We start from the raw sequence: 16157 nt of genomic DNA, 5'->3' as shown, positions 1-16157 counted from the left end.
GAGCAGACTTCCACATTTGATGCATTATTGGCAATTCAAAGGGAAACTGTTGCAGCCAGTGGACTCTCCTTTGAAAGCGAGCAGTGCAGATAACAGGGCGTCTTGTAAATGAAGTTTGACAGGTGCTCCGGCATTCCTTCAAACTCTGCTCTGGCGAAGGGAGGTTAGGAAGACAAGTGGTTTGCAAATGAAGTTGCCAGGTTTCAGTTAAACTGGTTTTGCTTTGATTTCCATGACTGGTATGAACTTGTCCTGTTTAAGGTTGGGTTCGTTGACACGACTGAGTGACGGGAACCTAGGACACATGTGTGCTCGGTATGAAAAGCTGCACTGAGGAACACCTTCAACCTTTACCACACAATTCAAAAACTAATCCAACAGAATTAAGGCATAAATACTTGTTTGCTATGAGCAAAATATTTTATTTTTCTTTGAGCTCTGTTTCAGGTCAGTCACAGGTCCACTGTTGTGAATCTGTGAATCATTCCTGTCAAGAGCTCTTATATAAAATTATTAAAAAACAAGATCATTTGATGCACATTGTAATAAATATGAGGTTTGTTTTTGTTCGTACTGTAATTCACTCTTGCATTTACATGTCATAGCAGCCCCAGGAGAATGAAAACTCTGTTGACTAATATAGAATTAACAAGTCCAATAGCTGTGTATGTGGTAAACTTATAAGGTACTTCAATCTCTTTTCTCCTCCTGGCAGTGTTGTCATTTTTTGGCACCCTGTACCATGAATACAATATATGCAGGCTTGCTGTTTTCATTATCTGCCGAGTTCCCACCAGCGCTGCAACCCCCAAGAGGAAGCGGGTAGCTCCCAGTGCCAGTGCATTTGCCGTGAGTGCGGGTAGGGGGACAGGCAGCATCCCCTGAGGCTCGAACGTCTGCCCCAGCTGCTCGTTCACCCAGTATCCAACGGAGCACCCGGCGCAGACTCCCAGAATGGTGGTCGTATCTCCCCGCGTGGTGGTGTAGTGGTCCAGCTCTGGGTACGTGTAGCTGAGGAAGAAGAGCAGCGGCAGAGCCACAACGGGGGAGATGCTGCTGGTGAGCTGGAGGCGATCGAAGGATTCCCAGTAAGGGTAGGTGAAGAATATGAGGAGAGCAGAGATCAAAGCGCCGCAGATCACATCCTGAAAGAAGAACAGGGACAATGATTTATGATGAACACTTCCAAAATTTCACAAAAAATGTTATGGTTTATACACCAATCAGTCAACACATTATGACCACTGAGAGGTGAAATGAATAACACTGATTGTCTTCTTGTCATGGCACCAGCAAGTGAACATTTGGTCCTCAAAGTAGATGTTAGAAGTGGGAAAAATGGGCAAGTGCAAAGATTTGAGCAACTTTGATGAGAGCCAAATTGTGATGGAAAGAAAGGTCAGAGCTTCCCCAGAACTGCAGCTCTTGTGGAGTGCAGTGGTCATATCAAAAGTGGTCTAAGGAAGGATTAGTGGTGAACCTGCGACAGGCTCACTGATGCTGGTATGCTGGTTAATGCTGGTTCGGATAGAGAGATCTTGGAACGCACAGCGCACCACAGCTTGTTTTGCGTGGGGTTGTGTAGCCTCAGACCAGTCAGGGTTCTCGTGCTGACCCCTGTCCACTGCTGAAAGCTGCTCTAATTGAAACTGAAGATCAGAACAGTGGAGCAATGGAAGAAGACGGCCTGGTCTGAAGAATCATATTTTGTTTTACATCACACGGATACGTCTGGGATACTTACGGCACTGGGATGCAATCGCCATGGGGGTGTGCTTGGTGGTACGTATCAAAGTTACATCCACACAAACGCCAGGACTTAGGTTTCCCAGAGGAACATTACATTGTAATGAGATAATCAGTGCTATTCAGTTAAATAAAAGCGCACTTTAAGAAGAGTTTTGTACCCTCAGCCATCACTGCATTAAACAAACTCCAGTGACAATAATCCATCCCCTCTATTCTTTTGTGTTTATGTTGTCTGCACTGTCCACTTTTGCTTGCACTGTGTTGAGGAGGGAGGGTAACTGGGGGGGGGGGGGGGGGGGGGGGTATGGTGTGTCATATTATATGTTATATGTTATATGTGATGTGTGATTTTTTGTATGAGACTGTGATGTTAACATCAAATGCTGCTGTCTTTCTTTTATGGAATGAATTGATGTGTGAAGAAGAATATCCTTTATAGGACAATAAAGACTCTATCTATCTATCTATCAGTTCACCAGTTGTTGGTCTAATGTTCCGTCTGATTGGTGTACTACAGTCACAGAAGGTAGTGGTGATGCTAAAGCAGTGGTATAACGGGATCATCTAAGAATCTCACTATACAACTTTTGGAAAGTAAGTAGATAAGCATATTTCAGATGTGTGTGTGTGTGTGTGTAGGAAATAACTCACCAAAACTGAGTGCATGCCGGTGTAGAGGCGGCTCAGACACACCAAGGACGACAGCGTCACTGCGATCAGCAGACCCACCTCGAACTGGAACTGAGATACACAAACACACACTTCTACCATTAGGATGCACTCCCTGACTGAGGGGTAAAAGATGAGATCTGCCAAAGCAGATAGTTTGCTGTTTACACGTCGTCACGCACAATCCTTCCTCGGGGAAAACACAAGAGCAGTTTTCATTTGGTGCTTTTTCCTGTTGGTTTGCCCTCAAATCATCCGTTCGTCAGTCACATTCATTTTGGTGTCTAACTCCTCTCTCACTCTCCGTCTTGTCTGCCTGGTTGACGTACCGCCTGTCATCACCTCACTGCTCCTTTATTCCTCCACTATCTCTCCATCTTCTGTCCCCTCCCTCCTTTACCTACGACGGCAGGTTTTGTTTCCCCCCTCCATTTCAATAACAGTGAGGAGAGGCCTCGTGTATTCATTCACCTCCTCTGCCCTCCCCTCCTGTGTCCCCCTTCCTCTCCTCCTCCCTGTGTCTTTTCCTGTCCTTTGCAGCTGGAAGCCTATTCAGTAGTAGTTCATGAAGAGGTTTTTTTATGAATGGCCACAAAGGATGCCTGGGACAGGAGGGGGTCACTCTGTGATTGACTGTCGTGACCTCCGACCTGCTTCGGGAACAGTTGCCCCGAGGCCTTGAGGCTATTCAGGAGTCTTTGCAACTGCCTGCTACTCATCTATAGCTATGCATGCTCTTTTCTTTCAGGACATTCCTTGAGGAATTTCAGACCACAGTTAAGTGCTCTACTGTACATGTCTCTGGGTTTTTTGATCTGACTTCCCCGACCATGAGAACGAGCACCGCAAGAAAACGTGACAGCCGACATGATCTCACCACAAATCAGTCTGACAGCTCTAGAGGCCGTAAACCACTAACTGAAGGATTCAGCATTCACTGGGTTCTTCATTAAAACACGGCGCTTGATTAAGACAGCCTATGATTGAGCCGCTGACTGTTTTATTGACTTGGCAGTGGAGTGAAGTAGATAAAGAGTCAGGAGGAGGAGGAGGAGGGAGGTGGAGATGTGGCCTGACAGTCATTGACTCAGTCGAGTCCATCAGAAGGCCAAACAGCAGCTCGACGGGTGTGGCTGATGGTGACTGATGGTGACTGCTGGCCCCGCCCCTCCCTGCCCATTGTCCAACGGCTCAGTCAGGACCCGTGATGGACAGCGGGGCCACTCCCTTCATCCCGAGCAGCCGTCCACAGGCTCCCAGTGCCTCGATTTCAACCTCATTTTAACAGTTTGATTCAAGAGAAGCTGCTCGTTTGCCTGGACTAATTTAACAGGCTAATTTCAAAGGAATCCATAAAATCCAATGGCAACTTTATAGCACATCTAATGAGATACCGAGTGTCTGAATTACACTTCAACATCCACTTAGCCTACGCCGCCTAGCTCTAATGGAGGCTGAAGTACATCATCTGCAGTCAGTAATGGTGGTAGTAACATTTTTCAAATTAATGAGCAGTAAAACGACTGACTATTACGGAGCCAGTAATGATGTCACTGTTAGCAGTCAAGAAGAATCCCCAAGTAATTGTTATCACCGCTTCTGAATGTCACACTGGTGTAGCTTCTTCCAGCTGAAAACAGTTGTGACTCATCAGAGAATGGACATGGGCCTTCTGAGGGTGTCCTCTGGTGTCCGACAACAGAATGTTGTCAGTGGGGACCTTTGGGTCCTATGGGTTGAGGGGAGGGGCCTCTGTGGATCAGGCTTGTTCCAGTGCATCCCACAGATACTTGATCAGTTTGGGATCTAGTGAATTTGGAGGCCAGGTCAACACCTTGTGCTGTTTTTCACCTTTTTCTGAGTTGTTCCTAAACTGTTTTTGTGTGGGTCTCTGTGTCAGGCTGCATCCTGCTGGGGATGGCTGCTGCCATCAAGGAGTGTCATTGCTATGGGGTGGGGGTGCCTGGTCTGGTCTAGGTGGGTGGTACATGTCTAAGCAACATCCACATGAATGTCAGGTCCAAAAGTTTCCCAACAGAACACTGAATTGTCACAAGATGGTCAATGTTATCTACTTCTCCTGTCAGTGGTTTTAATGTTGTGGCTGATCTGTATATGTACCATGACTGTGTTAAAAGCACTCAATGGCAATGGCTAAAATGTATACGTCGTTGTCCTCGAAGAAGTGTCCTTCGTCCTTTGGGTGGAGGTGGACAGCTGAATCCTGACCCAAAGAGCTGACTCTCTGGTGTTGAGCCATGCATTTACGAATGCGTTGTTTTGCTTTATACTGTAAAAGTCTATACATTCCTCACAGCACTGACCAGCGTAAAATACATTGCTCAGTTTTCAAAATTCAAGATTCAAGGTGATTATTGCCATATGCACGGTAAAAATAGCAGTTTAACAACACTTTAAAACCTACAAAGAACAAAATGTAAAAACAAGATGCAAGAGAAATCTGTTAAGTTAAATACTAAAAAGTTTAAAGAGTGCTTTGTGTGCTGTGCTACAGATGCAGTCAGTGGGAGTGATGGGGAAGCGAGGCAGCGTGTGAACTGTTCAGGAGATAGCTTGAGGGTAGAAACTGTTTGTGTCTAGTTGTCCTTGACTTCACACTCCTGTAGCGTCTCCCCGAAGGCAGGAGTGTGAAGAGGTTGCATTGTGGGTGTGTTTTGTCCTTGATGATGTTGGGAAATTAACTGCTGTTTTTATCACACGTTGGTGAGCCCCGCAGTTCGAAAACCACACCGTGAGGGAGATAGTGATGACGCTCTCAACCGTACTTCTGTAAAATTTGCTGCGGATTTAGGCCGACATGCCAGGTTTCCTCAGCCTTCTCAGGAAGTGCAGTCGTTGTTGGGATTTCCGTTTGGGTTTTCAGATGAATGGTGAAACGTCTTCAAGAAGCTCTACAAGTCCGGCTAACCTTGTTTCAGCTTGTTTTTTTTTTCAACTTGATCCACTATTCTACAATGCAACAAAAACAAAACGTGTCAAAGGCAGCTGTGATTGCAGCCCCATGATGCAGTGCACAGCATCTTAATCATGAAATAATTGCAGTTCAGCTGTCACAGATGACGCAGAAATAATGATACGTTTCCACAATCTGAATTTACTGCTCACTGTAACCTGTTTTTTAACAACAGACTGACGATGGCGTTCCACTTATTGCTTATGTGCATGATGGTTCATTGTGATGGATTACGGGGACGCCGAGTCATCATTACCTATGCTTCCCTGCTGTGACAAGTCAAAATGTGAGAGAAACTGTAAGCGTGCAAGGGAGTAATTGTTTGGTGCCTTCAATTGGTGTTGTGTTTAAGTGTTCACGAGTACACACCCCCTCTATTCACGACCCTGTCCGAGTTTACAAGTTGTGTAAATGACCTTCCATGTTGGTCCGAGCTCACAAAGGCTGCATCCGACGCAGCCGAACCAGGACACCAATGTTGGCTAAAAATTCATAACATACTAGTACATTAGAGGTTGATAGATGGTTATAAGCACAGCATAAGTGTGGGATAAATTAAAGGATTATCTCATCTTATCAACGTTGACACAATAATGTCAGTGTCACAAATGTTACAAAATTTAAGGCAACTGCACCAAACTGTGTTAATCCATCTAGCAGGTTTGATTTTTCACCACATCAGGGAAAAGTTTAGTCTGCTGGCACCACGTTCCTGGACCTGAACCAGCTCCATTTTCCGATGGAGACTGAGGACGCGGTTGAAAGCTCAGAAAAGCTAGCCTGAGTGTAGATTAATTTGTTAGATGTGACCTTTGCACCGCTTCACAGCTGCTAACAGAACTTTTTTTTTTTTGTAAGTGTTTTACAGCTATGAGCCCGTGCTCACCTGAATTCTGGAGGGGGCGCTGAGCAAAAACGTGAAGGAGATGGCAGTGGCGGCCATGGCGTGGGTGGAGGGCAGTCCGTACTCGGCGTCGACGCGCGTCTCCAGCTTGACCACGGGTGGGGAGACGGGACGGGGCAGCTTCAGGACGTCCTTCATCACCTGGCCAATGTACATCACCAACTAGAGGAGAAAGAGAGGACAGCCTTTTCTTGTGATCTGAGGTAACTTTCGGGTGCAACACTGAACCTTACTGTCTGCTTCATACCGTATCGATTTTATCATGTATGCATGACATTAAAAAAAAGGGGGGGAACAGAAGAATACTGTGGTGTAATGGCCACGGAAGCAGAAATTCGAGATGGAGGAGGAAAATGAAACAATGAGAGTAGGAGGAAGTAGTAAAAGTCTGATTAGACTGTAAGCTTTGAAACCAGCCACATACTTTCATAAATAAAACATGACCAACCCCACTCTCAGAAGAAAAGAATTAAAGAAAAAAAGTGCATGAGAATGTGTCCCCACCCTGGTATAAAGTGCAGATGCTGCAGATGTACAGTAACAAAATCTACAACAAGAAACTGAGAACTGAAGAAAGCAGAGTTTGCTGACGCGGCGTCTTCAGATGGTGGGCTGAGACTGAGCGCACAATGAGACACAATGACACAGTCAGTATCAAGGTGTGGGTGTGTGCGGTGGGTGGTGCATAGGTATTTGTGTGTGTGTGTGTGTGTGTGTGTGTCCTGCCAAATGAGCGGCCTATTCTCTTTCATGAGATCCCCAGCGGCCGTCGGAGAGGGGCAGCCTGCTCCAGCTCCAGGTTTATTTAAAGCTCCGTCTTGTATATTTAATGAATGGCTGTCTTAGCGAGGAGCAGGGAGGCGAGGGCAGAGAAGGAGCAGGGTCCTAATGTGTGTGTTTAAGGGAGGTGTTTAAGGGAGGTAGAACGGAGAGGTCGTTATTACCGTCTCCACCGACACTGTAATCAGGACGCACTTGTTACCATGGCAAATGAGATATAAAAGTACTCCTATTGACCCGCTGTTAGTACAGAGATATGGAGATACAGATAGAGAGGGAGGGAACATGAGTATGAAGGCACCACATATTGCCATTCTAATGTCATTCTAAGATGGTGTGAATTAATTTCACTGCCAAACTAAGGTGTTCGCTGATGAGTGCAGACAGAGGGAAGAAAAATTTTGCTCACTTTCAACCACGAGAGCAAAATTGCTGTTCGGCACAGATGTTGGATAATGAAGAGACAGCGTTTAACACAGAGGTATTGCGTGGATTTGAGTGACCTAGTTTCTATATGATAAACAGGCAAAAGCATTTCTTAAGAGACCTGTTATTAGGAATTGCCATGCTGGAACAGGAAAAAGCCTTCCCTGTTAAATCACAGCACCAATTATTGAAATATAATTACATGCGTGGCATTCAAATCTCTGTTAAAGACACAGTGCAGTGAAGCATCCATTCATTTTCTAAGCAAAGCTTAGCAAAGCATTCAGCCAAGGGCTTAGCAAGGAAAGTAGAAACCACAAGGAAAAATTGTACTCTTCAGAGTCCAGAACTGTAGCACAGCTAAGCTCATTAACATGCTCTATCACGTGATTAATATAATGTCACAAGGCTAAGCGGCCAGGGTAGCTCTGTGGCTACAGTAGGCAAAGCAGTGCTCTGGGCTAAACGCTAACATGGCCAACATCATTCACCATTTTAGTTTAGCATCTTCACATCAAGCTGCAACCTCTGGCACGCTCAATCTGCGCAATCTGTTCCGATTGCAAAACATAAAACAACTCTACAAGTGAACAGTTTTATATATAACTCACCAGTTTAATTTGTTTTAAGGCTTAAAGTTACCCAGAATTAAGAGTATGGATACAAGGGCGCTGTCACATGTTGCTTGCTGTCTAAACATGTTTGGATTAGCCCAGAGTTAGGTGGAGTAAGGAACCGCCAAGATGGCAACAGCCCACGCCACCACACTGAGTTTCAAAACTGCTCTATAGGAAACCAGTGGTGGACGTCACATCCATCTTCACACAGTATATACGCTATGGTTAACATGCTAACATTTTTAGCCTGGCAGATTCACCTTATGATTAAAAACTAAGAGGTTACAGTACCCTGCTTTGTTCTCCAACGAAGAGTTAGGCCTACTGACTGAGACTAAGACTACACAAACGTATGCAGACATACAACAGATTTCCTGCTCCACTTTATCTACAATACTAGAGCATTAGATTGCTAAATTTCAGAGGATTAAAATGTGTTCTATGTGTTTTAAAAGGCCAATTTGTTAATTCTGGAAATTCAAAAGTAGGACTTCAAAAATAAGTTGTTTGTTATCCATCATTTCAAGCAAGGGTCAACAGTGTCTGACAATCTCGAGAAATAAGACAGAACAGGATGAATATTTTCACCACAGTAACTGTCTTCTTGTACTCTGAGCATGCCTGAATGTAAAGTTTATCATTACAATATTTGATATGATATTTAGGTATCCGCACAAGCTGACCTACACACAGTCATAGTAATTGTTGCCAGGAAGTGGACAATAATCAAAAGGACAGGGAATGGTAAACCCATTTAGCACATGTGACCCCATTCATCCACCATGACTGTGTATTCATACAACAGCCCATACTGTGTGCACACCATACACTGCAACCCCACCCCTTGCCTTCACAATGAATCTGTCTTCCAGTTCAAGTGCTTGCATGATATGATACCCCTGCCCCTGGCACTCACCATCAACACAAACATCACATTCAGCTGCCTCCAGTAAAGCCATCGCTCCAGTGTCTCACTGGTGCCTTTGAAACGGTCGCATCAAAAGCGGCTGACTCATGGACAGTCTGGTCACAGTGAGGGAAGAGTTACAGACAGGTCAAGAAACACACATAATGTGTGGGATCTCGTGAATGGGTATACTGATTGAGGCTAGAGCAGCTTTGGACTTTGATCTGTCAACACGTGGATGAGACTGAGTGTGTGTGTGTGTGTGTATAGAGACGAGGGGCTATCTCACAGGTCACTGTTTGTAAGGAAAAAACACATGATGTTTGACTTGTTCCACAGAGATGTGACAAATAGCTGGACTCGCTACAAGATCATAGTTTTGCATAATGCCTAGCAGCCCAGTGACCTCCAAGATACTGCAAAATAATGTTATCCAAATAGATCTGGCAATAACAAATGACAATAGGTTAGATTCTGTTTATCTCTGCACACAGTAAAATGTGTGCATGCAATCTAAAATGTCTAGGATAAAGCATTGTACATAAAATAGCTTGTAGCTTTTAATAATACACTTAGGAGCAAGTAATAAAGCTTGATGTGTATAATAGGCATTTTAACTCTCTGGGGCCCAGCAAATTAACATGATAGTATTTTCATTGTGAGCATCCAAACACTGACTACATTTACATACACAAAATATTCAAATTTGCAGTCTTTGTCTTTCATCCTTTCAACCACCTACAGGACAAGTGTTCAATGCGGAGACATTTGTACATTTACTAAAGCCAGTTAATATCCAAGGCTACTGTGTAAAAGCAGGTGTGTTTTTCTTTTGTGCGTGCATCTACACCGATCAGCCATAACATTAAAACCACCGACAGGCGAAGTAAATAACATTGACCATCTTGTAACAATTCAAAGTTCTGCTGGGAAACTTTTGGACCTGACATTCATGTGGATGTTACTTAGACATGTACCACCCACCTAGACCAGACCAGGCACCCCCACCCCATAGTACAGTAATGACACTCTTTGATGACAGCAGCCATCCCCAGCAGGATGCAGCCTGACACTGACACAGACACACACACAAAAACGGTTTAGGAACCTGGCCTCCAAATTCACTAGATCCCAAACTGATCAAGTATCTGTGGGATGATCCACAGAGGTCCCTCCCCTCAACCCATAGGACCCAAAGGCCCCCACTAACAACATTCTGTTGCCAGACACCACGGGACACCCTCAGAAGGCCCATGTCCATTCTCTGATGAATCACAACTGTTTTAGAGGCACAAGGGAGACCTACACAATATAAGGAAAGTGGTCATAATGTTACGCCTGATTGGCGTATACTCTGGCTTTGCAAACTGTTGTGTACAACAATATAACATCAAATTTGGAATGGTTGTAAACGCACTAATGGTGTGTATGTTAGCCCCGTATATATTGTTCCTGCAGCCTCAGAGAGCGGCTAGCATGGCTGCAGACTCTTCAGGCTAAATCCAACGACTAGTCTAAACCGACAAAGACTGGACAAAACACACGAGGACTGTTTCCAACAGCTTGAACTGATTTTCTTAGTCGTCTTAGTAAATGACCACAAGAACTCCACTTGTCATGTGGCAAAGTGATGCCAACCAGTTTTTATGTGCTGTGAAAGCCAAAAAACAGTTTGTGGGTGAGCTGTACATTTGTGTTATCATGTACTATTTCCCAAAACTCCTCTTCTTTTATAAATATTTTTATTCACATTCCTCCATTGGGTGGCACACACACTTAAAACCTGCCATCTGTTTCTCAGATGAAGTCACAAATATCAAACAATATTTGTATGACTGAATCTGAAGGCATCCAATTAGAATTTTTACATTTCACACATACTATGTTTGACTGCCCACTGTCGGCAGTAGCTGGCCCAGACTGGAACAGAGCCAATAAATGCCACAACTGTCATGATGCATGCCTCCTCCATCTTTAATCTTATTCCATTCATGCAAGTCTTTCTAGTCCCAGACAGACATTTTCTGATGTTGGGCTTTCATCGGTGATGATGCAAGAGCTGGTCCAAGACTGATGAAAACCTCATGAAAAAGTTGTGTTTTCTGAGAATAGAAAGACTCATTTAAGTTGACCATAGTCAGTCATCAATAGTATACACCAGTAGTCCTGAATTCAGAAAGAAAACTTCTAACATACTCCATTTCTTTTTAGAGTTTGACCTTTTTGTTGTTATGTAACAGCACAACTAGAGATTTGATATTCTAAACAGCACAGTAGGCGTACAATTTGCATAACACTGCGCTACAATACTACTACTCTATAATGTAATTCATGACCATATGGTTAATGAAAGTTGCTACATAGCAAGTTGGCCAAAGTCACCCTGCAAGGAAAGCCAACAGAGGACATGTTGTCCTTCACTGCTGATTGTATGTGTGTGCGTGTCATGTTGGCGTGAGGATCTGCCACTACTGCGACTGTGTGTGCGAGACAGAAATGCAGAAAGAGAGTGAGCAACCCCTCATGAACCTTAGATAACTCGGGCAGCACAATGGCAGGGTGCTGTGAGGAGTTAGAAGTGCAGAGTGATGTGCCCCGAGGGCTGACAGACCAAATGGCGGGTCCAGCGAGAGAGAAAGCTCAAAGCGCTGATGAGGCCAATAAAACACACTGCTGGTGGACCAGGGGGAGGAGAACACAGAGTGAAGCTGGTAATGTCTAACTAGAGGGAGGGCAATGAGTGTGTTTAGCAGGCGAGATGGGGAGTGCGAGCATGTGTGTGTGTTGGTGTTTATGTGTGTGTTTGAAAGGAGTTCAGGCAGGGGCATGGTGCAGCCAGGATTCCAGAAGAATGGTATCTCTTCCCCTGGGGGGCCAAACAAGGGGTTCAGACACAGGGCACCCACCAAGCGCTCGGGGCGGGGACACAAAGGGCACAAAAACACACTGCCTATCACACACACTGCAGGAGTGAGGGTATACGGCCGTCTGTCTCAGTCTGTGATCCTCTGCAAATGTCATGTAGACTCCTTCTGGGATCACGTTTGACATGTTTTCAGGGACTCTGGCTGACTCTGTGCTGGATTCGGTCAGAATAAACATCTAAAGGGAGTTCCTAGCAGTCTTTTTCCACTGACGTGTCCTCATGTGTAGCCTCTCCCTGATCACGATGGCCCCTGTGGCCCCCTAAGGCCCGGGGATATATGGACTTGGTGGTGTCAGAGACGGGTCACTGGAAGGGGGAGAGGGATGAAAGGAGGTTGAAAGGTGAAGAGAAGGAGACGGAGCAGCAGCGAGAAGAGAGGTGGCATTGTGCAGGAGATGGACATCAGACTTGCGTTTGTCTGCGGTTGAGGTGGTCAGTCTCGCACACACACACACTCAGATTCTCTCTCTAGCCGTGACTTACAGTCCAAATGTTGACAAGGCGACGGCACAGGAAAGGGTCCAGGTTCCAGTGAATCCAGGGCAGACAGGTGATGTAGAAGATTTCGTGACCGAGGCCAGACGAGAACAGGAAGAGGAAGTGCAGGAAGCGGTTCCTCACCTCGTACAGGGGTTGGTTGCAGTCCTGCAATAATAAGCAAAGATGCACAGAAAAAAAACTTAGAATCAGACTAGGAAACACAGCATTCTTTGGACAGATGAAACTCTGATCAAATTGTAGCAGAAAGAAGTGGTGACAAGGCATGAAACAGCGTGTGATCCGAAGCCTACAACATCATCTATAAAGAAAAGTGTAGCCAGTGCCACTGGGTGACTATTGATTATGTGACTGAAGCAGCCGGATGAATTCTGAAGTGTATAGGAACATACTGTCTGCTCAGATTCAGCCAGAAAAAGCAAAGCTGAATGGACGGTGAGTCATAGCACAGACGGAAATGATCCAAAACAGACTATGCAGCAGTTTTTGAAAGTAAAGAGGTGAAATACTCTGCAATGGCTGACTCAGTTGCATGGAAAACTAAAGCCAGAAAGACCCATGAACAAACAACTGAAGACATCTTCAGTAAAGGCCTCATCACAAAGGAGGAAACCAATTACATAGTGATCTTCATGGGCTCCAGACTTCATCCATTCGTTGCCTGCGAAAGATTCTCGACATTAATCCTTTTAATTTAAAAAGAAAAGATGGGCGCACCAGATTTAGCAGGAGCTAATTTCCATCTGTAGTCCTTCATAAAACATATAATAGACACCACATAAAAACAAAATGCATGTAAAATATCCTTATGTACACACTCAACCCAGAGTTAAACAATGAGTGCAAGTACCAGCACACAATACCACACAACATATACATACCATGTGAACTGTGCACACCGCGCGACATATACTGCCACACGGCTTACGCAGCGCACACACAATGCCACATAGTAAAAACGTCATACATATATATGCTACACATTCACATGCTCCTGATAAGTATGAGATAAAACAACATGGGTGGTATCAGCAATCTGCCTGTTCTGAGTATATTTATTTTACGATTACGATTAAAATGTTTCATTTAAAAAAAAAATAAAACAAAGTGGGCATAAGTGCATTTGTTGTTCTCCTGTAAAGTACCAATGCCCAAAGTGCAATACTCATATAAAGTGCTATAGCAAGTGCAAAGAGGGGACCATTTTGAAGGTCTTACATTAGCTTTTAAATACCAACAATGGTAAATCATAATTACAGAGGAATAAATATCAGCAATGGTAATTCAGAGTTATTCTAGGCAGGAATAAAGTGCAGTGCATACCCAGCAGTAACAATCCCAAAGTACATAAAAAAAAAAAAGGATTTGTCCAATTACATTTCAGCTCAGAAGCCTACTTATAAAAATAGCTGTAGCTCCTACACCCTTCCTTCAGTTTAGATGTGAATTCTCACACATTCCATTTAATCATTTATACATGATGCAAACGAGTTATTCAATCTAGAGCTATATAGGTTAATATAGGTCAACTAAAGAGGCTGACACTCACTGATAGTCATTATTATGGCATTATTCATGCTCTTAAAATGAAGGGGAAATCCCACAATGCACCTGTGCCTCTTTCAGCAGACTTAGTCTTAATTGCCCCCTTATTTCAAACCCTGCATTTCCAGTTTATCATACTTAGCACACCTTATGTTAAACAACTGAATATGACTTAATAGTGTTCTATTTTCTCTATAACCTGTTCTTAAATTATAAAGGCTGAATGTAACTTGTCTGCATCTACCTCAGAAAAAGACGAGATAAAACTGCATCCGCCCAGCCCAACTTATCTCTGTGCAGATGAATATCGTTGAACGGAGACACCCAGACAAACGGGAAAAGCCTGTCACACATGGGTTTGCATAACGTACGTTTAAGAAAGTTCATTCATCTTGTTTTAAAATAAGGCTTAAGCCTAATGAGCACAACCCGTTCATTATTTTACATTTGATCTCTGGTCAAATAAACTTGGCCAAGTGGACAGTTGAGTTTCTCTGTTTAATGTTTCATTCATATATTTATCAGAATAGGAAGTGAAGAACTTACACCAGCAGCACATCCATTCTCCTTGTATTTATGGTTGGAGTTCTTGTCACGCTGGTCCCACCTTCCGTTCGGTTGTCCACGAGGTTTATCCTCCTTGATCGGGGCTCCAGCCCCAGCTGGGGTCCCGTGGCTGCGGCTGTGATGCGAGGACTCGACGAGGAAAAGCCCGCATCGTCTCTGGAACCGGGCCACGAGCTCGGAGTCATGGAGGTAAGTCAGGAGCTCCAGCGTGTCAGGTAAAGGAGACAAAGGAGATGCAGCTGGTGTGAGCTTCTGAGCCGGAAATGTAACGCAAAGTGTCGATCTGCCGGGACAAGGCGCATCCCAAGTACAAGGTACAGAGCTGCGGACAGGTGCGGCTCCTGTGTGTACAGGTGTGCTCAGAGGGGCGGGGCTACAACGCCGCTAAACCCGGTAGTCTTGAGTTGTAGTATGAGTTTGTACGACCTTTAAACTGTTATTATTCATATGCCACCATAAAGTATTTATGTTTATAGCAGAGGGAAGAGGATATATTTGTATCTGTGGAGCTGTTAATTTATATTAAAATATAACTAACAGAACAGACCCAAAACCCAGAGGCGTTTTGTGAGACTTTTGTCGTAAACTGTCATTAGGCCTACTTTGTCCACAAAACCATAAGTCACCTTTTTCATTGTTTTGGTTATGTTACAGCCCACAGATTCCATTACATTGTGGTCTACATTTGATTTTTTGCACATTTGTTAGAACTTTCTACATGAAGAAGAATAAAAAGCATCCTCCATCTTGTAGCTTTGTATTATGAAATGACTCTTTATCAGTATCTAATCTGAGCCACTTTTGAATTGACATATATGTTGTGTAGTTGTTTTTTTCAAATTTTTATCAGTTTTTATGTATGACCAGAAATCAAACCAAACATTTTGGCATGGTCATAAAATCCCATTGCACTTGTTTTGATTACCAATACATCTGATATTAAATAGTTCATTGTATAAAATGTCAGAAAACATTATTCCGCACAAAGGTCAACTTAATACATTCACATTTATTATAATTATTGTTTTTGGGGGTTTTTTCACTCAGGTTTAGTTTATACTCCCACAATGGATTTATGCAGAGCTTGCATCATAGCCTACACCAGTGTAAGTATATACATGTGATCTGATGTGACTGGATCCTTCTGAAATAACACTGCTAAAATGCTCATCCAAGTAACTTCTTCAGTTCTAAAGGACTAGTAGGGAACTGGAGTTTAAATCACCTGTGGGTGTTGCCCACCTGAGTCTTATATGACTAGAGTCTGTAATGACCAGATACTCACCTGTAGTTGGATGAATTTGTTTTGACCCTGTGAATGGTACTCTAATCAACCATTAGCAGCCAGAGACTCCAGTCTCAAGGTAGGTCTGGCCAACTTGGGTGGTACTCGGATGATCTGCGAAACCTCTTCAAGAAACCCTACAAGTCCAGTTGCCCTTGTTTCAGTTTGATTTTTGATATATTAGCGAATGGTTTTATTACATTCAAATGAATGTTGCATATGATGGGGTCATTTGCAGCTTTACACTTTGTCAATTTAAGTATTAATTCTATTTTATCATACACAGATCAAGCATACCGTGGCACAGTGG

The 16157-nt window shown here is 43.8% G+C and overlaps 1 protein-coding gene across 1 annotated transcript; it reads right to left on the bottom strand.

The window, feature by feature from the left end:
• Window position 1: 1 nt before the first annotated feature.
• On the bottom strand, window positions 2–14990 carry sgpp2 (sphingosine-1-phosphate phosphatase 2). The gene is given in 6 exon segments (XM_084558274.1): window positions 2–1145; window positions 2401–2490; window positions 6279–6458; window positions 12436–12597; window positions 14542–14789; window positions 14792–14990. Coding segments are annotated over 6 exon segments (1299 nt in total). The 5' UTR covers window positions 14865–14990; the 3' UTR covers window positions 2–599.
• Between the last annotated feature and the right edge of the window lie 1167 nt (window positions 14991–16157).

Source organism: Chelon labrosus (assembly GCF_963514085.1).
Source record: "Chelon labrosus genome assembly, chromosome: 13".
NCBI lineage: Eukaryota > Metazoa > Chordata > Actinopteri > Mugiliformes > Mugilidae > Chelon > Chelon labrosus.
The sequence above is the reverse complement of the archived record's forward strand: the minus strand, read 5'-3'. Positions and strand labels throughout refer to the sequence as shown.